The 25,217-nt window shown below is 43.3% G+C and overlaps 1 protein-coding gene across 1 annotated transcript; it reads right to left on the reverse strand.

Annotated features, from left to right (window-relative positions):
* Positions 1-30: 30 nt before the first annotated feature.
* On the reverse strand, positions 31-25,190 carry Kdm4d (lysine demethylase 4D). The gene is made up of 2 exons (NM_001079712.1): positions 25,147-25,190; positions 31-2,315 (listed from the first exon to the last, which is right to left on the reverse strand). Exon 2 carries the CDS (start codon positions 2,014-2,016, stop codon positions 484-486), a length of 1,533 nt encoding a protein of 510 aa, NP_001073180.1. The 5' UTR covers positions 2,017-2,315; positions 25,147-25,190; the 3' UTR covers positions 31-483.
* Between the last annotated feature and the right edge of the window lie 27 nt (positions 25,191-25,217).

Genomic DNA, 25,217 nt, shown 5'->3' on the forward strand with positions numbered 1-25,217 from the left:
AACTACGATATTAGGAATAAAGTCTAGTTGTAAGCTTTTGACTGCTTTGCCTTTATTTGTGAAAGCCGGGTGAGACACATTTTAATACATCAAGTTTGAGAGATCATCTGTGACTCTCAAATGACTTTTGACCTTTTTTGTGACTACTTCCTTTGTGAGTAGTCATCTAGTGTCAACAGTTAGACATTTGCAAGAAATGGCAGAGGGAGGGAAGATGAGCACTGAGCAGTCTCAGCTGAACTTGGCTCTCAGAAACTCAAAAGGAGCAGCCAATGAAATATCTCCTGGAAGAGCAGGAGTTAGCAGTATCCAGAGCTGGCCGAGTTCCGGAAGGAGGAAGGGGCAGGGTGTGTTTAGGAGTTAGAACTGACAAGGAACTCTCTCAGGTGTAGCCAGTGCCCTGCAAACTCAGTCAAAACTGAGGTAATGGCCTTAGAGAGCATCCTGAGTGCGGGGCAATGAGCTGTAAGTCAGGACATAGGTTTAGGGGTCAGAGGTCAATCCCCCTTCAGAAGCTGTCACAGGATGCTGTGGCCCAGGATTTACAAGGTCTGAGTTGACTATTAAGTCTCCAGTCACGGACTGGGACTGAAGCTCTGGGCTGGGACTTCTGTCATCTCTGCCTTCTGGAAGTCGCCTCTTGACTGGAGCTCCATTGGTGGACTCCTGAACTCCTAGTTCACAAGGGCGACGACCAAGACCACGTTTTCCAGTTGACATGTGGCCAGGAGAAGATAGACCCAGAGGATATGGTGGGGCTATGGCTGGGTCAGACTCCTGGACCTCATCACCTTTCGAATCTGCTGCTTGCCTGGAGGTGTGGCACATCTGGGTGTTGTTGGCAATGTTACTGTCAGTGGCTACAGGCAGAAGACAGCGTGAAACCTGGCGAAGCCGGAGATGCTTCAGGCCCCAAGTTTTTCTTGGTGCCTGGATCACCCGCCAGGTGGTGAGCTCCTGACTGGTAGGCCCCATAGCCTCTGTGTGGTCCACAACTGCCTGATCTTGACCTCGTTTCCACATCTCATATCGCTCAGGCTGCAGGATCCTCACAAAGGCATCCATGGAGAAGCTCACCCTGGCCTCCCCACAGCTGCACTGAGATGCCACCTTGCCATAGTCAATCCACCTCGGCGTGGCGAAATTGATGGCTTCTGCACAGTTGAAGCCATGGTTGAAGCCCGCGTGGTAGCCATAGGGAAAGGTGACCATGAACTCCCCAGCCTCCTGGGTGATTCGACCAAAGGGGATGCCATTCTCCTTGAGCACAGTGGGTGAGATGAGCGCCACCTTGTGCCTCAGGAAGGCCTGGCAGCCCTGGGAGCTGCCTGGGAAGAGTTCCTTGGCTAGGAGCTCCAGGCGCCTGCCATGCTCAGGGGGTACAGCATACCAGGTCTTGGGCTGTCCAAAGTGCAGGTAGTTGATACTGTACAGGTCCATGTCCTCCGTGTGCCACGCAAAGGAGGTCTTCCACATGCCAAAGTACAGGTAGGGCGTGTTGACGCCCTCAATCACTATGCCGCATTCCTGTTCCAATAGGTCTTGAATTGTTCCCAGGTGGCCCACATTCCACTGTTGAGTCTTCCCATCAAACAGGGAGCCACTGACGTCAGCACCATAAATTGGTGACTCATACAGGCGATTCTTCCAGTATTTTCTCTCCAAATCTTCAAAATCCAGGTGTGGTGGGGTTTGGTATTTTTTACTGTTGGCCAGGTGCCGGTACTGCCCAACTGTCATGGCTTTCTTCTTCTTATGGTATTGAGTGAACACACCTGCCTGCCCGGAGACTACTTGCTGCAGGGGAGTTGCTATTAAGATGTTACTGATATTGTCATAAGACTGCCTGGCCCTCCATTCTTTTGGCGGGATGACCTTGGCCAGTCCAGCTCTGTGTGCCCCTTGGGACTCCATGTAGGCGATGTATTTGTCAAAGTCGTTAAACTCTTCTTTGGTTGGACGAAATATCATTATGCTGCAATTTGGATTCTGAGCACAGGTGGACTTAGTCTTCATAGCTTCAACTTAAACACCAAAATCCAATATATACACAGGATTGAGGAAGCAGGATTTTACAAAAAGAATTGCTGTGTGTGTGATGTAGCCGAGTGTCCTGACGGCTTCTGTGCGTGTGATGGGACTAGCTTTTGTTAGGTTGCTGACTAACCCAGATCCAGCACTCTGGGCATCAGCTCAGTCAGGGAGCCCCAGACTCTCACATGTTCAGTTGGAACCTGGTTCTTTCCTCTCGTTGTCTACTGGATTGCAGAGACGGGTGCAGCAGAATCTCTTCAGGGATGTGACTAAAATATAATCTGAAAGAAAAAGGGTTGAAATGTTTTTTTAAAAGCTCTTAGGGAGATTCAAATTAAACACACAAATGTCTATTACTTTCAGAGGTCTGCGCCTTAGATGGCCGAGAGAGCTGATAATCCTGTTTCTAATCAGCGCATTCTGCACACACCCAACACCCACCAACAGTGGGGAGAAGTGCACTCCTATGTCTCTCCAATGCAAGACCGTCAAGTGAGGAAGATGACTGTTTCTTGCAGGAACCAATTTTATAAATGTGGTAGCAGAATTTTTCTAAATTCAAGAGGATACCTATTACATGACTCCATCTATATAAGACTGAGACAAGACAAAGAAATTTATGTTCTAAGTCGGTGTTCAAAGTTCACAGTGGGTGTCTCTGTGAAAGAGATGTTTGTGAGTGGGAGCCTCAGGAGAGATTTGCAGATCTGCAGTTGTGAATCTGTTCTGGACCCAGCTTAACGCTTCTCAGAGTGACTTGTTGTGACCATTCCTCTAGCATGAGGACCTTCACAAGCTTCTCTATATTAGCTCCAGATCGAAATGAGCACCAATGGCAGAGAGGCGTGAACGCCTGGAGTAGAAGAAAAATGTGCTTAGAAATGACCCAAACATTCAGTCAAATTATCTAGGGAATTAGGATATAAAGTGAAAAAAAGATATTGTTAAGAAAAAAAGAAAATTAAATATGGGACATGTGTTTGCTTAACTGACGTTGTATGATTTTTATGGTCACATAAATGTTTTTGCATAACTGCTCCTACACAGCCCAGTTCAGAAGGATGGAACTTTATGAGTAATGACTGTCAAATATATAAGAAAAGTAAATGGGAGGTATTCAGTCATCAGTCAGCTTAGGTTTCCCCATGGCCATGCGTCACAGAGATGACATCTACAGACTGTGGTCAGAGGGAAAAGCGAGCGCATGATAATGATTGATCATCTAATCTATCCTAGATCAGAAACAAACACAGAAAAGAGCATTGAAGGTGGCAAGGGAGGAGGAGAGGCCATTTCATTCTAAGACTAGTCTTTTCTCCATCAGGTCAAATATTTCTGTTAGGGTGCAAAGGTGAGGCGGGAAACACACCTAAAATGATTTCTAAGTGAACCACATTTTAAACTGAATGCGTTTTATGCATTCTCTTCCCTAGATTTTAATCTGTGCTGTTAGTCACACTATTTCCTCTCACAATCTCTCTCCCCATATCCTTAATTTTCCTATTCTACCCTTTCCTAACTAGATGAACTTGACCCTTATCTTCCTTTTCTGTCTCAGCAGAATCCATGCCTTTTCCTCCCTGTAAGCTCTTTCGGAATTTATTACGCTGACCTTCCTTTGCCAGGACCTTTCTCGAAGGTGTCCTACCCTACCCCTTGTAGCCTCACAGCTCATCCATGGAGTCGGCTCATCAGCACCCCCGCTTTATGGAGACCGGTGTGGAGATGATGATATGAAACCTACTAGCTTGTGTCTTCAGTCTCAGTTCCTATCTGGTCCTGCCTTGTCTTCCCTACAGTTACTGAGAGCTTAGTCTGCATGCCACTCTCCAGGATCATAGGACTTGGTTGTAGGCACTTGGAATACATTTAGTAGAGAGAGAATAGAATGAGGCCTACTGGCCCAGAGTCCAGTCTCCCCTAGGTCACACACCATCTCTCCTGCTCTCCTCCCAGGAGAAGCTGCTCCTCCCTGGCAGGTCCCTGCACTTCGCTCCTTCCCTTGGCATGCTCCCACCTTCACTTCAGACGCACTTGTGTAAACACTATCAGCATGTCCTCTATGAAGCTATCAGTCGCCAGTAAAGACAGGGCATCGAGTGAGGGAAGGAGTTGCTATCCCAGTCAAAGCTCTGACCTGTCTGAAAGAAATGCAGGAATGTAAATGGAGAAGAGCCTGAGGAAAAGAAGGTCCAGCAATAGGCCCGAATAGGGATCCAGCTCAAGAGGAGGCCCAAGACCTGATGCCATTGCTGAGGCTTGGGGCATTCACACAAAGGGACCTATCATGACTGCCCTCCAACAAGCAGCTGAAAGAGTCAGATGCAGATCTGTGCACCCAACCAATGAACAGAAGCTGCTGACCCCTCTGGTTGAATTAGGGAAAAGTTGGAGGAAGCTGAGGAGGAGGGCAACCCTGTAGGAGGACCAGCAGTCTCAATTAACCTGGACCCCCTCTCAGACACTGGATCACTAACCAGGCAATATACACCAGCTGATATGAGGCCCCCAACACATATAGAGCAGAGGGCTCCCGGGTCTGGGTTCAGTCAGAGAAGATGCACCCAACCCTCCAGAAACTGGAGGCCCTGGGGTGGGTGGGGTGGGAACATCCTTGTGAGACATGGGGGAGGGGGGGAGGAGGTATGGGATGTGGAACTGTTTGGGGGTGAACCAGGAAGGGAATAAAATCTGGAGTGTAAAAATAAATAAATTAAATTTTAAAAAAATTTAAAAAACTGAAAAGTGAGATAATTCAAAAGGAGTATCTTTTCTCCAAGGCATCACAGAAATGCTTGCTATTAACACAAGTCCCCATTTCTAACTGAATATTGATTGAATTAAATGTGGTTTGAGCTAGACAGAGTTTTTAAAACCTTCATTTGTAAGTATTCTAGAAATAAGGCAATGTGTCTCTGTATATAGTCTTAAGAGGCTACATATCCAAAGGCAACACTGTGCTTCTCCAAGTTTAATCGTGCCCATGACAGACTTGCCCAGAATGTCAACTACAGTTACAGCAATCCTCCAGTACTGCAGCCCAATCTCAAATGTCCACCTGACTGTAAGACCGGCCTCTGGGTTCTCTCAAGTAGAGAACACCTGTCACATAGACATCATCTGATCCGTCGCAGCCAGAGTGACAGAGCCTTCACCCCAAGACTGGATGGTTCTGACAGCTGAAGAAACATACTTTATCCCATCAGTATGTAAAAGAAAAAACGATGTCTTAACCTGAAGGTTCTCTGGGAATTAGAAAGCCATTGCTCCACATCTTTAAAAACCAATGCCTCTGGTCATCTCCAGATTACTCAGTGGGTAGGGCGCCTGCTGGCCAGACTGGAGATCTGAGTTCACTCTCTAGGACCCACAGGGTGAAGGCAAGAACCCCAACCACAGGTTGTTCCCTGGCATCTGCACATGCACCCTGCCATATTCTCCCTGAAACTCTCCACACAGAATAAACAGTAACGATGCCTACGTTTTCTATGTATGTCCTTTTAAGACAAGAAAACATGAAGAGTATTAATGGCCCTTTCCACTACAGTCCTGGCACATGTCTTACATGCTATCAGCATGTTCCAAATCTATTGCTTTACATGGGGATTACTGTCACCTTGCCTCAAGTATTAGCCACCATTTCTTCATACAGCATCATTTTTATTGACCGTTTATTAATCATCAATCATGACGCTCAATAGCTAAAAAGTGCAGTTGAAAGGATGCAGGAAGAATTATAGAAATGAGTCGCCCTCCCCTCTGGACAGTCGTTGGTTCACATGTCCACAGTTACTACCAACCACTTACATGCAGATACCTCATCTTCCAGAACCTGGAACACTGAAGTTCCTCGGGTTGCATACATGTAAGTGGGAGACAGTGCTGTGGGATGCTTTAAGACCTTTAGCAACAGTGCCTTTCTGTAAGAAACCATTCTGCCCCAATGTTGAGCAACCTTTATTTTTAAGCCTTTTACTATTTGGGGAAGTTATTATAACTCAAGTTATAATTTACGTTTCTTGGGTCACCATGGAGATAAATGTTTTCAGTGACGCTGGCCTTTGGAGCTCGCCATATTCGCCCATTCTCTTTGGTCCATGCTTCATCAACAGCGGTGTGTTTCACGCCGTCTATAGCAGCACTTTACACATTTCCTGTACATGGTATGCCTGAAGCTCTTCGTTACATTGATTAATATTTCTGCCTATTTGGGATAGCTGTTATATTTAATTCCACTGAAGTTAAAATATTTTACGTTATATATACTTTCTAATGTAAACACACAGCATTACCTTAATTTTATCTTTTTATGTGATTATTATAGTTTTATTCTGCAGTTTTAGAGTTTAACTTTTAAACTTGCTTTTGTGGGTCTCCGTAGCTGCCCCTTCTGCTGTCTGTGGTGAATTTGGTCTGGTTTTCCTCTTTGCCCCAGAGAAGCTTCTCTCCCAGTGTTCTGAAATTTGACAAGCTGGGGTGGCTTCATGACGTTTCTGAGTTATTTCTTTGAGAACTCTCCCTGCCTGACTCTGTGCATTACCTGTAAACTGGGTGCTACAATGCCCATGAGTTGAACCCTTCTGATATTTTTATTTCTTCCAATTCTCTAAGTTTTTATAATTGCTCTACTGAATCTTTTAAGGTTTTTTTCTCATCTTCACCAATCTATAATTTTCCCTTTTGTTGAACTCCCGATTTTGCAATAGGTCATTCCTGTTGCCTTGGTTTTCATTGTGTGGACTCCACTTTTTCATATTGCTCTTGTTTCCCAGACACATAAATTCTACCTCTAAAAACTATATCCCTGCTTTTCGAGTTCTGGTCCTTGATACAGTCTCTTTGAAGAGGCTGCTGGTCCCTTAGTTTGGGCCTCTTATGTGCACATTTAAAGTCTTCTTCAGACACCTGGCCCTCCTTAGTTGGTTACAGATCAGGAAGCTGACTGGCAGTGAGCTCATTCTGGTTGGTGCTCACCTGCATGGGAACCTTTTATTTCCTCTAGGCTGGACAGTCCACAGTGAAAGATCTCCCGACTTTTCTCCTGGGGGCAACAAGCCTGGCTTCTCCACTCAAAGGAAAACAACAGCTCAAATTTCCACCATCTAACTTTAAGTTCACCTGCCTTTACTCACTCCTGATGATCCCTGGCGATCCCAGTCCAGAATCTACCTTTGCTCCTGCTGTAGGGCATGAACTGGAGTCCTCTGGCCCTTCTGACTGGCAATGGCCTACATTGCCGAGAAAAGGTCTTATTTCCAGAGGTGCCACTGCCATGGCATCCTAAGTCCCAGAGGTTCTGCAGAGATAACTGTGTTGCTTGGCTTTCCTGCTAATTGCAGACTCTTTTGCAGGATTTTATAAATCAGCATGTATTTCTCCAACTAATTTCCAACTTCCACACTTTGCCACTCTCTCCTCTCTTATCTCCTTTGACACCTTCGTAAGTCTGTCAAGATACAAACACTGTTACTGTCCCCTCAAAAGGATTGGGGGTAATAAAAAAATAACACTTAAATTGTGTCCATGGGTTCTGTTTTCCATACTCCACGGTTGCTGTTCCGCAGATGTCTAAGGAAAACTGCTGGCACAGGAGCTCCCCAGAAGGCAGCGTGTTTAGCAGGCAGCATCTACCTCCCATGGGGGCTCAGAAGGTGCTGAGCTTTTTCCAGAGCTTTGGGTTTTTTGTTACCCAAGTCATCTCAGTGCTCCTCCCTCATCAGGCACAAATAAAAAGCACAGAAAAACAGTGGCTTTTCCTGTATGTTTTTTCCTTTAAATGCCAGTATTTTCTGTGGACATTCAAGTTAGAAGTATACAGGAAGTGTGCATATAGAGAAATATACTTAGCAGGAAGAATTGGGCAAGATCAGTAAAGGTTATATTGTGACATAAATCCCGAATTGTGGGATTTGGCCTTAAAATCCAGCAATATAACTGTCACATTATGACTTCAGTGTAGCCCATGATAAATTGGGCATAGTATTATTAACTTTGTTCTAGCTGCCTTATTCTGCATGGAGATTGGGGTGATAGTGATTGTACCCAGCTACAAAGAGGAGCAGAGGTCCTTAACTCCCCTAGCAAGGATATACCACTCAGTGAATAAATTACCTTCAATTGTAAGTTTTTCATCTGCTCCCTGAGTGAATCTGTGAATGTTGGTCATGATCCAACACTGACACAACCTCCCTTTAGTGTAAAGCATACAGGGTTTTGTAGCACACAAGTGAGAGATGCCACATTCACACATGTCCTCTCCTTCACTCCCAATCCCCAGAGCCAATTGCTGGTGTGTGTTAGGTATTCGTTCTGCCTTTCCTGTGCTTTCAGATCCCATGAACACATCCTACCAACAATAGAATGTGTTCTGTGATGCTCCATCCCACTGCAGACTACTGCCGACTCCTTATCACTGTATCACATTGCCTGGGTAAAATCTTCAATCTTTGTCACATAAAATTGACTACAGATGCTTTGTATAGTGAACGGTGACTGCACTGCTACTCATTTATAAATTTTTATTCTTTTCCCTTTTCTCTGCTTTATACATAGTTACTTCCTGATTCCTTCCTAGACATGTAAATCTAAATGCACAAAGCCAACTAGGTCACTGAAGCAGATTTCTCCTTTCAGGAATATTCTTCCTGGAGACCCTGTGCTTGCCTGAAGCTGAAGCCGTAGCCCTAGGTAGCTGCACAGCCTGCATGCTGGCCTGGTTCATCCTCCATCCTCCATGGGTCCCTGTCTATTATGATAGGCCGTCAGGCCCTTCCTGACAGGCTGCATCCATGTATACAGGATGGCGGGGAACAGCCTGGGAACATCCCTGGGAGCCCCACAGAGATTAGAATTCTCCAGAAGAACCAAGTGGGCTTTGAAGACTGCATCTGGGAAGAATATCCAACCATCTGTACTGGGCATGAAAACCTTTTCTTAGTAGAAGCAACAAAGACGCTGAGCAAAAGCCATTTCTGACTAGAATTCATGCCATGATTGTGTCTGCAAACTCACCACACCCACCACAAAGGTACACGGCAAACTTATCCAGGTCTTCCTAGGTCAGCGTCTACCATGTTTGCTGCAGTAAATGCCGTGTAATGAATTCTGGCTTCTGGTGTCAAAAGTTTCCTAACTATGAAACAAGAACCTTGAAGCTATCAGGTGGCCATAAACACCATACCTGTTTACCAAAGTTTGAATTCTGAAATTAACTTGGTTCCATGCTGCTACTTTCCTTTGAGAATTCTGAAGACATTCTACTGGTGTCTTCTCAAAAATCCCAAAGCAACCTTTTGTTAATCCTTTTCTGAACTCTGTGTACACTTTTAGAATAGTCCTCTGATCGTTCCCAATAGCTCTGTGAGGGTGTGAACGATGCATCTGCTCTGTTGTGTGCCTTACACACCTCCTGCTCTGCGTTGCTGTGGAACAGCCATATCCTCTCTTTCCAGACCATTTCTCCTTCTCTCCATGTGTATCATCCGGACGTCATTTGGACACCCAACCTCACAGCTGAGCCTTTAATTTTATTACTTCTTATTTTCAACATTCTGTTCTTTTGTTATTAGCCAAGCCTCCCATCAGTTTTTGGTTCCAGAAACTACTTTGGTTGTGTGAATGTTCATTGTAGATTAATTGCTAAGGATTTCTCCTCTCTCAGAGAGGGTTAGTTTGTTTTTAGGTTCCATTTGCTCTCTGCACTGCATCTTTTCTCTCTGTATTCACTTCATGAGGACCTTCTGGTTTCCCTGTATCAGGTTAGATTTAAGAAGCAGGCACTATGTAACTATGTTTGTCATGAGTGCTCTGGTAGGAACCTAGCCATTTCCTTTGGAGATAGCAACACCTGGCAATATCTAAAAGAGAGTCCAATTAAAAGACTTGAAATTTGTACCTTTTTTTGAGACAGGACAGGGAATGTCCACAGAGCGTTGGCTGTCCTGGAAGTGCCAGGGTTAAAAGCATGTGTCACCATGCCTAGCAATACATTTTAAAGAGTAACTGGACCCCAGGAATTTGTAGTGTCTGAGAGTTTTATGTTTTTGTTTTTGTTGTTGTTTTGGGGGTGTCGTTTTTGTTTGTTGTTGTTTTTGAGACAGGGTTTCTCTGTATAGACCTAACTCTGTAGACCAGGCTGGCCTTCCACTCACCATCATGCCCAGTTCTTCTTCTTTTTTTTAATAGATACACTAAAATAAAAAATAAGGTGTGGTAGTTGATACTGTAATTTCAGCATTCCAAAAGAGGTAAGAGGACCCTGAGATTGGGGCAACCCGGCTAAGTGGCGAGTTCCAAGGACAGGCAGGGCTACACTGTGAAGCCCTCTCTGCAACAGATGAGCAGAGATCAGATGACCAACAAAGCCTCCAGTCCAACCAGATAGAAATGGCAGTGTCACCTTTCACATTTGCCTCAGGAGGTTTTTACATTATTTACACGTTTCAGTATCCACGTTGGTGGTGTTAAGTGCTGTTTACATGTGTTGCTGTACAGTCAACCATCTCTAATTGTAGGGTATTTCAGTCACTCCAAATAGCACCCATCCACACCAAGGCAACTCTACTGTTTGAGTTGCCCTCTTCCTGATATCAGGTGTAAGTGAGACGTAGGTACGCGGCCTTTTGTGCCTAGCTTCTTTCCTACAGCAAATTCTTGAGATTTGTGTTCGATTACACGCCAGCATTGTTTCTTTTTATGACCAAATAGTGTTCGACGATGTAAAGACAGACTGCGTTTTATTTATCCATTCATCCGATGATATAAACTTGGGTTGTTCTCACTCTCTTGGATGCCTACAATTGGTGGACCAATTGACAGCTCTGTCTAACATCTTGAGAAATCGCTACACTGTTTTCCAGAAATAACTATCTTTTCTCTCCCACCAACAGTTATGAGGAAGGCAGTTGCATAGGCAGCCTCTCCAACTTCTTCTCTCTCAGAGAAATTCCAGGAGTGGCCATCTGGCTGTAACATGCACTTCCTCAGTGACTAGCTACACTGAGGATCTTTCCATAGGCGCATTCATCATTCTGCATATTTTAAAAGGAGTTTCTGCTCAAACCCTTTGTTTTATTACTGGATTGTAAAGAAGTTCTTTTATCTTGAGTCTTTTGAAGTACATGTTTTGATCTTTTGGGGGGCAGTGTTTTGAGACAAGGCCTAGGGCTGTATAGCTCAGTCTCCCAGCTGCTGGGATCACAGGCATGTGTTATACAACAAATTCTTCAAATCTGACAAGTCCAATTTACCAATGTTAAAATGTGTCACCTGCTGTGCCAAGGCACTAATTACTGTCTGATCCCAGACCATGATGCATTTGCTGTTCTATCCTCTCAGGCTTTGGTATTTTAGTTGACCTTTAAGTCTATGGTCTCAATAGAAATTAATTTTCATGTAGGAATCCAAATTTATCCTTTTGTACATGGATATTGAGTTGCTTCGACTCCATTTTCTTTTCTGAAGGTTATTCATTTCTCCTTGAGTGGCCCTCAAACCTTTGTTGAAATCACTTATCATAAGAGCTTTGGGGATTTGTGTTCCCCTGAATTTGTGCACATCGGTGTCAATGTGGTGACCCAAGGGGCCATCCTAAAAACATGCCAACCAACAGAACAGGCCTCTTTTGTCTCCTCATCGTTCAGGTGCACTTACTAGTCAGCATCTTGGACTGACTATTTTACTGACTTATCCCATTATTGTTTGTGTGTGAACATTTTCCAGGTTTCAGTCTATGAACTGTGATGGTAGTTAATTCTTTAAAGTCAGTCATGCGGCTGAACTGCTTCTCTTGTTAACTTGTAAACTTTCAATGTTTACACGGTCAGATAATTCTGAGCATTATCTTGTCGCAAGTACCTTATTGCTGACCACCAGCCTCTATTTAAATTTACTTATTTAAATAAGTGGAAATCAGAAGAGGAAATACGTCTGGAGGTAAATTTGGGTAACAATAGCTAATAGAACAGAATCCTGAATTTGAGTCCCCTAAGTGGTCAGATGCTGATCCAATCAGTCATAACTTTTAGGATATAAATAGATGGCTGGGATTTAGTTATAGGGTAGTTCTCTGCTGGATTAATCTTCGCTTCTCACGAGCCTCTTTCTAGTTTTCTGACATCTTTACTCTCTGACTCTTATGTAGATACAAATGAACAAATAATTTGAAGCCATGATCCAAATATGAGAACATGTGGTCTTTGTCTTTCTGAGCCTTAGGATATTTCCTAGTTCTATCCATTTTCCTGACAACTCCTTAATTCCATTGTTCTTTATGGTTGAAAACTCGAATGTCTATATGACCATGTTCTCATTAGTAATTCGTCTACTGATGAATATGTAGGCTGATTTATTTTCCTAGCAATTCCTTTTTCTAGCAGGCATAGATGAGCAAGTAGCTTTTCAGATAGTCCTTTGAGGGCCTAGAGATGGATAGCTGGGTCACATGGAAGCTCTAAGTCCTTTCCAGCATTTTTATCATTTTCCTGATAGCTATCCTGACATGGGATGGGACGAAATCAGAGTAGTTTTAATCTGCATTTCCCAGATGGTTAAGGATGTTAGGCACTTTTGTTGTGTGTGCTGAGTATTGATACTCTGTCAGATGTATGCTGAGTATTGATCTCTGTCAGATGTATGCTGAGTATTGATCTCTGTCAGATGTATGCTGAGTATTGATACTCTGTCAGATGTATGCTGAGTATTGATACTGTCAGATGTATGCTGAATATTGATATTCTGTCAGATGTATGCTGAGTATTGATCTCTGTCAGATGTATGCTGAGTATTGATACTCTGTCAGATGTATGCTGAGTATTGATACTCTGTCAGATGTATGCTGAATATTGATATTCTGTCAGATGTATGCTGAGTATTGATACTCTGTCAGATGTATGCTGAGTATTGATACTCTGTCAGATGTATGCTGAGTATTGATACTCTGTCAGATGTATGCTGAGTATTGATACTGTCAGATGTATGCTGAATATTGATATTCTGTCAGATGTATGCTGAGTATTGATCTCTGTCAGATGTATGCTGAGTATTGATCTCTGTCAGATGTATGCTGAGTATTGATACTCTGTCAGATGTATGCTGAGTATTGATACTGTCAGATGTATGCTGAATATTGATATTCTGTCAGATGTATGCTGAGTATTGATCTCTGTCAGATGTATGCTGAGTATTGATACTCTGTCAGATGTATGCTGAGTATTGATACTCTGTCAGATGTATGCTGAGTATTGATATTCTGTCAGATGTATGCTGAGTATTGATACTCTGTCAGATGTATGCTGAGTATTGATACTCTGTCAGATGTATGCTGAGTATTGATACTCTGTCAGATGTATGCTGAGTATTGATCTCTGTCAGATGTATGCTGAGTATTGATACTCTGTCAGATGTATGCTGAATATTGATATTCTGTCAGATGTATGCTGAGTATTGATACTCTGTCAGATGTATGCTGAGTATTGATACTCTGTCAGATGTATGCTGAGTATTGATACTCTGTCAGATGTATGCTGAGTATTGATACTCTGTCAGATGTATGCTGAGTATTGATACTCTGTCAGATGTATGCTGAGTACTGATACTCTGTCAGATGTATGCTGAGTATTGATGCTCTGTCAGATGTATAGCTGGCAAATTTCCTCCCATTCTATAGGATGCCTCTTCACTTACTAATTTTGCTGTACAGAAGAGTCTTTTAATTTCTTCAAGTCCCATTCGCTGATTATTAATTGACTCTATTTCCTGAGCTACTGGAGTCCTCCTCACAAAGTCTTTACCTATTGCATATCCAGTTTGGGGTTTGTTTGTTTGTTTGTTTGTTCATTTTGTAGTTTCTTCACATTTTGGAGTCTTACAGAGTGGGTTTCAATCCACTTATAGGTGATTTATACGGATGTAAAGGTAAAAGATAAGGCTCTAGTTTCATTCTACATATGGAAATCCACTTTTCCCAGCACTTTGTTGAAGACAGTAACTTTTCCATATTTAGCACTTTTGTCAAAAAAACACGGGACTTAGCTGTGAGTGTTTATGTCAAGGGGTTTTGTTGTTTGTTTCCTGTTTCACTGATCTGCAGTCCATTTTTGTGTTGGTACCTTTTTTCCTGTTTGTGTTTGTTTTCCACACAGATAAAATACTGTGTCTAGGAAAAACAAATCTGAATTTCTGGTCTTTGAATTTTCTTTCAATTTGGTTTCAGAGGTCCCCTTTTTAATTTTCCATCCACTCCTTCCTTTGCACATATCTATGTGACTGCTCTGTTTTATTTCTATACTACTTCACATTGAGAAGTGGCACACAAACTCTCACCATCCACCAGCATCCCCTTTGCAAAACTTGGCTAGATTTATAGTTACACTTGAGCATTTTTCTAGAGTAAACTCAATTTACTCCTGGTGCTTTGCATTAGGATAACAGTGAAATATTACAGTGAAATAACAAACAAACAAAAATTGGAGTCAGATTTTGTTCAGCCCTTTGGGCATTCTTGCTTATCGTCTGGTATTTACTCAAATCTTAGAATACTTCAGCAGTACATTAACAGGAAGGTGATGCATGCGTCCTTATACTCGGAGAAGGTTTGGTGTATGTGTGCGTGTGCGTGTGTGTATGCACGCAAAACACAAGCATTTCTTCATTTTACAGTCCTTCTTAGACATTATTTTTATTGTTTTGACTGACTATTGACTTTATAATATTTCACTTACATTATTATAGTTCTGTTGCTCATAGTTACTCCTTTTTGCTTTGGAACTGACACAAGCCATATACTTGCTAACTAGACACACTCATTAGTGAGATGCTAAATGCTGCCTGATCTATAAAAATCCTACACTCATTGCAGATTATAATAAGAATTACTCTAAACTTTCATACTATCATACCACCATTTATCACCTAATCTGGCACCCCTTTAAATATAAGAACCCAGGGTGACAGTATAAACCACAATCTTATTGTTACATCAAGTTAAAAAGCAACAGTAACACAGAATTGTATTTTCCCAAACTGCAAAATACATTTTTTTTCAAATATTATAAATACTTCAGAAAATTGACCATAGAGTATGGCTGTAAGTTTTCACAAGTGTCAAAAATTTAAAATATCTAGAATATATTCTACTACTATAAAACAATGAAGTAAAATCAGAAATTAAGGACAAAAAAAAAAGAGAAACCCCCAAATTTGTAAAATATATTTTAAATAGACCCTTAATAAGAATGAATTCAAAAGTTAAGTGAGGAAATTCATTCTATATAAATGAGAATGAAACTACTACTTCTCAAATCTGTGGTATGCCAGTAAATAATATTAAAGAACAGTTGAAAACCTTAACTAAAGAAACAGTTAAAGCAGGAAGCTAGGAAATCATATGAACTGGGTAGGCATCAATCTAAAAATAAATTTTTCAAAAGAAAAAACTTATTTAAAAAAAACTAAAAAATAGGACCATACATGGATGAAATACAAAACTGCATAAAATAGAGCACATAGAAGCCTCAACTTCTGAGAATTTGAATAAACTCAAAAACTCTTCAGTGAAAATGAAGAAGAATAACCAGCGAGCCACACAGAGTCAGCCCTGGTGACACAAAAGAAGGGAAAACACGAACAGAAATAGAAAAATGGGAAGAAAAAGAGAAAGAATATGGAAATTTTACACTAGTGCACATTTTAAATTAAGGGAATAGATTTCAAGAAAAATATAACAGACACAAGAAATGAGAAGATTGACTACGTTCATAAGAAACTGAAGTAGCAGTCAAACTCTCAGAAGCAAAATTCCAAACCCAAGATGGCTGTACTAGGGAATTTTACCAATTCTTAAAAAAAAAGATGTAATTCCAATCTTGGGCAAACTTTCCCAGCGAACAGAAGATATGCTTCCTACCCTGTATTATGGCACAAATCCTAGGAGAAAGGAAAACAGTTAATACCGCTTTTGAACACTGACAGAAAAATTCTAAATACTGTATGAGCACACTGACTCTAAGACTAGGGGCACTGAGGGCTTACGTCGGCAAAAGACGCTGGGTAAAACTCTAAGTATATTACACACCGACAGGCTAAAGGGAATATCACTGCAGAAGAGGTACCTGATGAATTTATTATCATTTTACAAGTGAAGTTTACACTTGCACACTAGTGCTGTCATGATTTGGTCTGAGCAGCTTTATTTGAAGTGAGCAGCAGTGACAGCAGGGACTAGTGACTAGTCCAGAACAGAGGTAATGGCTGTCGGATGCTCAGCCCTAGGTGGGACACCCAGATCATCCCTTCCTGGCACGGTGAAGGGACTGGAACAATGGCAGGCAGTGGCAGAGTGTCAAAGAATAATCTTCAGGCACGACACGGCTTACACTCTTGAATTTAAAAGCTGTAATTGCCTGTGCTAGACCTACACAGGATTGGATTTGTCAGCATCCTGCCAGAGAAGAGAGAGGGACTCACAAGGCCCCACCCCTCTCGGAAGATCTCTAGGTGACTAGTGACTTCCAGAGGAAAGAAGACATTTTCTTCAGGGTGTAGCCACTAGTAAGATGCCCATGCTCCTGTATGCCCCTAATGCAACTCCATGGGTCACAAAATAGTAAGTAGATGTTAAAGTAGAAAAGGGATGAGTTGGGAAGAGGAAGTGGAATCAGTAGGAGGGGAAGAGGTATGAACACAACCAAAATACGTTATATGCATAGATGAAAATGTCATAATAAGGGCTGGAGAGATGGCTCAGTGGTTAAGAGCACTGACTGCTCTTCCAGAGTTTCTGAGTTCACTTCCCAGCAACCACATGGTGGCTCACAACCATCTGTAATGAGATCCGATGCCCTCTTCTGGTGTGTCTGAAGACAGTGACAGTGTACTCATACATAAAATAAATAATTATTTTAAAAGAAGAGACTATCAATAATAAAACCTATCAAATATATGACTTTTTAAATATTTTTCAACATCCTAAAATAGTAAGAAAAATACCATAAAACATATCACTGCAAACCATCAAAATGTACTTAGTAGTAATAAGTTAAAAGTTTTATCTTGCAGATCAAGAAAAAAACAAGGACACAGGATCAGAATCTTTATTTGACATTGCCCAGAAGCTCTAACCAACACAGGGCAAAGAAGAAGGGAAGGCTGGTGGAAAGAGACTGAAAAACAGGAAACATATTACTGTTATTGGCAGACTGTAATCGGGATATAAAAATATTCAGAGTAAACCACTTGAACTAACAGAAGTTTGCTGAGTTCTCTGAATTTAAAACAGGTATATATAAAAATCAATTATGCTTGTGTACGTCAGTTACAAATGATCCAAGTTTAAGAATGACCTCATTGACAATACCGTTAACTGTTACTTAGATTGTGTGAGATTTCCATGAGGAAATATACTCAGTGATGTAAATATACTCAGAGAAGTAGTATACTGACACACTTAGAAAACAAAGATGACCTAAACAAATGAAAACAGTGAAGGCAGGAACAAAAGTGGAGCAGAGACTGAAGGGGGAGCCATCTGGGGACTGCCCCACCTAGGGATCCATCCTGTCTGCTGACACCAAACCCTCCTGCCATTGCCAAGAGGCACGTGAAGACAGGAAAGCTTGGTGTGGCTGCTCCTTGGGAGTTTCTGCCAGCAACTGGCCAATGCAGATGTGGGTGCTTGGAGCCAATCATCAGACTGAGCTCAGGGACCCCGGTGGGGGAGATGGCAGATGGACTGGAGGAGCAGAGGAGTGCAACCCCATAGGAAGAACAATGTCAGTTGGCTGGACCACCCAGTGCTCTCAGGGACAGACTACCAACCAAGGAGTGTACAGGGAGGAATCCATGGCTCCAAATACATATGTAGCAGAGGATGGCCTTGTCTGACATCACTGAGAGGGGAGGCCCTTGATCCTGTGGAGTTTGATGTCCCAGAGTAGGGGAATGCTGGAGCAATGGGGTAGGAGTGAGGAGGGGGAGGACACTCATAGAGGCAAAGGGGAGGGGGGAGAGAGTGGATGGGATGCGGGAGTTTTGGAGGAGTAACTGGGAAGGGTGTTATCGTTTGAGTGTAAATGAATGGAATGATTAATTTAAAAAAGAAAATATACTTCATTCCTAAATCTAAAGACTCACTACTACATAAAAACATCAATTCTTAAATTTGCAAATGTAATGTTATTTCAGTTAAAATTCCAAGTGTGTAGAACCTGACAGTTCCTGAATATACAAAGGGCAAGAGGTCCTTAGATGAGAGGAAGAGGCCATAAGAACTGTTAACTAGTGTCAAGACACCACCATCACATCACGGATAAAACAAATTCTGGTGGCCTGAGAAGTCTTTAGAAGGTATTAACAGAGAATATGAGTATGACGTCAAAGAACACTCTCAAGTAAAAACAGCATGCACGTAAGAAAAAGGACTCTTAAATTGAACCCCCAAATGGAAGATGTCTATATTTCAAAATTAGTATAAAATACTTTCAAATGGGAAGCTAAGTAGGAAGTTGTATGTTCAGTATGAGCACGCAGTAGGAATTACTATCCAAAGCATTAAGAACTCAGAAATCCTTTAAGAAAAAGACAATTCAATAGGAAAGTAACACACACACACACACACACACACACACACACACACACACACACTCCAAGTAGATGATAAACATGAATTAGACATAAGGAAAACAGCCAAGACATTAATGACAAGTCACTACACACACTGCCAGGTCAGATGCTGGACAGTATCAGCCATGGTGAGGTGCAGTGAGGTGAGGTGCGGTGCGGTGCGGTGCGGTGCGGTGCGGTGCGGTGAGGTGAGGTGAGGTGAGGTGAGGTGCGGTGCGGTGAGGTGAGGTGAGGTGAGGTGAGGTGAGGTGAGGTGAAGGTGCAGTGAGGTGCGGTGAGGTGAGGTGCGGTGCGGTGCGGTGCGGTGAGGTGAGGTGAGGTGCGGTGAGGTGAGGTGAGGTGAGGTGCGGTGCGGTGAGGTGAGGTGCGGTGCGGTGAGGTGAGGTGAGGTGAGGTGAGGTGAGGTGCGGTGCGGTGAGGTGCGGTGCGGTGCGGTGAGGTGAGGTGCGGTGCGGTGAGGTGAGGTGAGGTGAGGTGAGGTGAGGTGAGGTGCGGTGAGGTGAGGTGAGGTGCGGTGCGGTGAGGTGAGGTGCGGTGCGGTGCGGTGAGGTGAGGTGCGGTGAGGTGAGGTGAGGTGCGGTGCGGTGCGGTGCGGTGAGGTGAGGTGAGGTGCGGTGAGGTGAGGTGAGGTGAGGTGAGGTGCGGTGAGGTGAGGTGAGGTGCGGTGCGGTGAGGTGAGGTGAGGTGAGGTGAGGTGAGGTGCGGTGCGGTGAGGTGAGGTGAGGTGAGGTGAGGTGAGGTGCGGTGCGGTGCGGTGAGGTGCGGTGCGGTGCGGTGAGGTGAGGTGCGGTGCGGTGAGGTGAGGTGCGGTGCGGTGCGGTGAGGTGAGGTGAGGTGAGGTGCGGTGCGGTGAGGTGAGGTGAGGTGAGGTGAGGTGAGGTGAGGTGAGGTGAGGTGCGGTGAGGTGAGGTGAGGTGAGGTGAGGTGAGGTGCGGTGAGGTGAGGTGAGGTGAGGTGAGGTGAGGTGAGGTGCGGTGAGGTGCCACAGCGCTCTTGCCTCTGCTGATGTGTTCCATATGAAATGCACACTTAGAAGAATATCTGAAGTAGCTTTATTTGTAAGTGTCACGGTAACAGACGCATAACTGTTAGATTTATAGAGTCCATTTTTACAGTTGAATTCCACAGCTACGCACAATGCACACTAAGTGGGAGGGCAAAATTTCTTTTGTGACATCTACATAAACATGTAAATAGAGAGTTCAAGGTTGACAAGCCTGAATTTCCTTCACAAATTAATTCATGGGCATTCAGGATAACGTTCCGGGGCTGGGGAGATGATTCAGTAAGAGTGCCTGGTGGACCTGAACTCCAGCCCTCAGCTCACACGTGAGCAGATGGTCACGTGCATGCACTCGTTTCTTCATTAGGAAAAATAGTCACCTTTTTTGAGCTATCAGGTTCATACATGATGGATTTCAGAAGGAGGGGAAATGATTCAATCGGTCGGAATGGAGGGAGATTTGGTTAGTTGTAACTGGATTGGGCTAGGCTGACCTAACTAAAATTTTGATAGTGTATATGAAGGAGCCTGGCCATCACATGCGTTTTCACTTATGACATCACCTTCTGAGAGGAATGCCTTTCTTGGGGTCTTATGCCGTCTTTTAAAATCCAGACTCAGGTAAGTTTGATTACCTTTTTCCCTCTTAAACTATGCATGTGGCCAGCAGAAGACTGCCCACCTGTCACCTCATGCACACCATGACAGACACACGCAGGAAACAAAACTGTGTACAGTAGGACATGGTCTCTTCCCATTCCTTTGTCCGTCCATTCATTTATCCGGGAAGTCTCACTAGGAAAATGTTAGGCTAATGCCTGTTTTAACTGCTTGGCCTCTACCACTAAGCATGCCCTCATGGAGCTTATAGCATTGTGCATGTTCTGCATAGAGGTGGAGAAACATAACAACACGGGACCACACATGTGCAGAATGCTAGAGACCAGAGTACAGGATGCTAGAGGCCAGAAGGAGGAACAGCTGCAGCTTTAACCAGGGCTGTCATAGCTGGCTAGCACTGTCCTAGTAAGAAGAAAGTCCTTTCCTGGCAAAAGCTCTAGAGAAGACATAGCTGTGTCTTAGCAAGAAGGCAGGTAAGCTGTAAGGGCATAAGGGTTAAGTCCCGGAGGCCAACAGGCTGCGACAGACACAGAAAACTCTGCAGCCCCACTGTATGAATGGTTTGCCCTCTCCTGGGAGGGCAATGGGGTGCTACTGCCACCTCGCTGTCTGGCTGGGTGTCCTTTTTCTCAATCCCATTCAAATGTTTGTTTTTTCATAAATTGCTGGGAACACAGGATTGTAATGTGATCATTGAAAAGTTGAATCATATGTTTTTAAGATTTTATTTTATATATACACACATTTTATATACACATATTTTATATAGATACATATATTTAATTATATATACATACACATATATATAGTTGTTGGTGGTGTTTGTTATTTTTTTTCAAGACAGGGTTTCTCTGTGTAGCCCTAGCTGTCCTGAAACTCACTCTGTAGACCAGGCTGGCCTTGGACTCACAGGGATCAAAGTTTCTCTGTTTTGTGTGCATCTGTGTGTGAGTACACCCATGTGTGTGTGGATACCCACTGAAGGAGGTGAGAGATTGCCTAGTGCTGGAAATACAGACAGCTCTAAGCTGCAGTGGGTGCTAGCAACTGAACATGGGTGTTCTTCAAGAGCAGTGCCCGCTCTCCCACCGAGCCACTCTCCAGCCTCATGCTTACTTGCTCTTGTTGGAATCTCTTTTTCTGCAGTTTCTACTGGGTTGTTTGCATGTATGTATGTATGTATGTATGTATGTATGTATGTATGTACGTATGTATGTATTTTTTACATTATATGTTTTAGTCACAGGAGTAGCACTGAATATATGTTAAGGACTTTTGTCTTCTGATATTTAGCTCTTGACTTTGTTCATATAACTTACTTATTTGGAGACAGGGTATCTCTATGTAGCCATAGCTTTCCTAGAATTTTCTCCAATTCAGAGATGTTTCTGCTTCTGCCTCCCTAGTGCTGGGATTAAAGGAATATGCCACCCAAGCCTGGCTGGGGATTTTTTTTTTCCTTTTCTTTTTTTCAGAGCTGGGGACTGAACCCAGGGCCTTGCGCTTGCTAGGCAAGCACTCTACCACTGAGCTAAATCCCCAACCCCGGTGATTTTTTTTTTAAAGACAGGGTTCTTGACTCAGCCTCAGGTGTACTGGGATCATAGATGTGGATCACCACACCCAGTTTAAATTTAAGTCAATGTGGTTTTAAAAACCACAAAGCCATAGGATGTTCTGTCTTCATCCTTTGGAATACTGTTTTTCTGTAGCCTTTGAAGGTGGAATTCCGACATTTTCCTCTCCATACAGTCCCTTTCACGATCACAAGTATTACATATAACATCTTCCTACACTATATGTTTGCTATATTAAAAATGAAGGTACACATAAGGCTGGTGTGGTCTACATGAGTATGAGACTGAACATGGGTCACTAAGGCTCAGGGAATAGAACCAAGGTTACCAGGAATCAGATAGGGTCACCTCATTTCTAGTGACACATGGGAAGTTAAGGACAAAGCAACCTGACAGATAAGCCAAGCAAGAAACCCTTGTTGAGGGGATTCTATTTCCCAAAATTCAAGGATCATCTATTATGGGGCTGGGAAGATGGTTCTGTTGGTGAAGTGCTTGCTGGCAAACATGGGAACTCAAGCTTTGATCCCAACAAAAGCTAAGTATGGCAGAGAGCATCTGTCAAACCACAAGGACAGAAAGGCAGGCAGGCAGGCAGGCAGGCAGGCAGGCAGGCAGGCAGGAGGCTCCTGGCTAGTCACTCCAGCCTAAGCTGACAGTCAGGGGGTTAGTGAGAAACTGTTTCCAACACTGAGGTTGAGAACAACTGAGGAAGACCCCTCACCCCACATGCCATGCCTCCACAAACACACACACCAAGAGCGCACACAAGATCTTCTCCAGAAAGATGGGAGGGAAAAGACCTGATCTAAAGAAGGAAATGCGTTTGTAGGAAAGCAGGTGGCTAATTCTGTCAAATTGACGGACCTGAAATCAAGTGAGAGATAAGCTGACAGGACCACCTGTAAGGGATTTTCCTGAAGAGATTACTTTAAGTAAGATGACCCACCCTAAATATGGATGGCAGCTTCTGGTGGCAGCCAAATAAAAGGCAGCCCAAGGGGAAAGTGTGGGGATTGCCTGCTTGCCTTCCATAGCACTGTCCAGTTCATCCCCCTGCTCTCAGGTTGTTGTCCAGTTCACCCACCCTGCTGCTACCATTTTTTTGTTGATATCAGAATCCAGATTCTTCAGCCTTCCAATGGGGAATGCAGACCAGGCAAGGACTGAGTCCTCCGGGCATTCAGCAGCAGACGGGACTGTTTTACACTACAGAGGCATGTGCTCTGGTAGGCTGTGTGGCTTCTGAGTTCCCAATCTCTCCAGTGTCAACATCGTACTGTAGCATGTAAGCCAATCTAGTAAATCCCCTCTCACTGTATGCTCACTCCATCAGCTCTGTTCCTCTGGAGAACCCTATCTAATACAGACATCTTTCCAACGGCATCTCTGTTTTAAGTGTTTTCACTGTTTAAGTCAAAAGCTCTATGGTATCATTTTGTTATTTACAGGTACTTAAGTTATTTTTTGTTTTTGTTTATCTTTCTTATTAGCACTTCCAGACTATTTTAATCAAATGCTAGACTGTAGTGGAATCATCACATCATCACATTTATTAATTATTAATTCCGAAGTCCAATGGACTGGGGTGACTTAGTGAGGGGTTGATAAAGTCAGCTGGAATATAAAAACTACGCCCTTTCTGTCACCACCTTGCCACTGAGATTTCATTCCTGTATTTATAACACGTCATTCATTCACTTGACTATGCTTCCTCAGCACCTGTCATGTACAGTGTACTGTTCCATATGTAGAGGACCCTAGTGAAGAGAGGCAGGGTTCCTGCCTTACTGGAATTCAGGTTCTAATGCTAGTATTACTAACAGCCAATCCTGATTCAGCAAGTCGCTTGCTGAGGTAGTTCTAAGCACTTTACAAATAGTAGCATAATTACCACAGTGACAATAAGTATCACCCCTATTTTTTGCACAAGGAATGGAGGCCAGAAGAGGAAAACTAATTGGTCCAATTGCACATAGCTAGAAAGGGCCTGGTGTTAGGGCCAAGAGAAGCCTCACAGATAGTAGATACTTGGTCTCAATACTTGGCCTCTGACCAAAAAGAAAAAGATGCATGAGGTAACATAAACAAAGAGGAAACCCAACTAGGGTTCAGCATTATGGAAATACAGAACTGGGTGCATAAAGACATTTTTGCAAGGGAAGAGTGGGGCACAGTGTAAATGTCAAGGAAACCTCACTAAGGAGGCAGCAACAAGCTATGACCTGAAGAATGGAGTTACAGTTGTCTTGGGGACAGAGGTAAGAAACACAGTCCAAGACTTTGAAAAACAGAAGAATGCACGCCTGCACTCAGGGGTCTGAGGCAGGAGACATATAATTTAAGTTCAAAGCTAGCCTGGGCTACAATGCAAGACCTTGATTCAAAACTCAAAGGCAACAATGGAATCCTGCCTTGGAAGAAACAGAAATGTCCAGTTGAGTGTATCTAGAGTGTTATGTACCCGAGACTGACTGAAGTCGGGAAGGCAGGCAGGCAGGAGTCAGCCTGGGTAAGTTAAAACACAAGTGGTTGTTTTATCCTAGGTGTCAAAAACACTAGCTGGTAATCTGAAAAGATCTCCTGTTCTGTGCAAAGCTAGGAACATCCCTTTAAGGCAATTACAAATCCAAGAGGAAAATGCCAGTGGCCTGAATTGAGGGTTAGTAACAGGGAAGGGAAGCTCAGGGTAATTTTCACAATACTGGGCAAGCATGGCAAGTGAACAGGATGTGATGAGGGAAGGTAGAGGGTCTCCAGCTTTGGGTTGGAGCCACTAATATGATAGCAGCGTCCTTTGTGTGAGGCTGAGAGAGGTGCACACCTTCCATAAATTAAAAAAAAAAAAAAAAAAAGAAAGAAACGAAGCTTTTCACCTTCTACTTTCAGGGGAGGCACATTGGGGGGGGGTTCTTTTATAATTCTCTTTCTTCATTTAAAAGTTCCAAAGGAAGGTCAGGGAAGAACTGAAATGTTCAGTTTTAGGAGATCCTTCCACTTGAGATAAACTGGAGAACAGAATTCTCTTTATCGAGCATTGGCCGTCCCCAAAATCTCAATGATGGACACCAAGACAACGTTGGCGAAGCCATCTTACCCATCTCGTGCTCCTCCTGGCAGTTAGGCCCACTGTTCCATAAATTCTCACTATCGTAAACGCTCACGGCATCTCCTCTCACACTACAACGCTTAATGCATATAGCTATGTATATATATATATATATTTATATATCTTAACAAGCAATGCGACTATAACCCCTGCCTTCAAGGCCAGTGGTTTCGCAGGAATGGTACCTTTGGAAAGCTCGTGGCTGCCCCCGTACTTATTTGCGCCTTCTTCATATCCACTTAAGTGACAACTCTAG

The sequence above is a fragment of the Rattus norvegicus genome, chromosome 8 (assembly GCF_036323735.1).
Source record: "Rattus norvegicus strain BN/NHsdMcwi chromosome 8, GRCr8, whole genome shotgun sequence".
NCBI classification, from domain to species: domain Eukaryota; kingdom Metazoa; phylum Chordata; class Mammalia; order Rodentia; family Muridae; genus Rattus; species Rattus norvegicus.

Coding starts and splice junctions, on each gene's coding strand:
- Kdm4d (NM_001079712.1), bottom strand. CDS start 2,016: ATGAAGACTAAGTCCACCTGTGCTCAGAATCCAAATTGCAGCATAATG.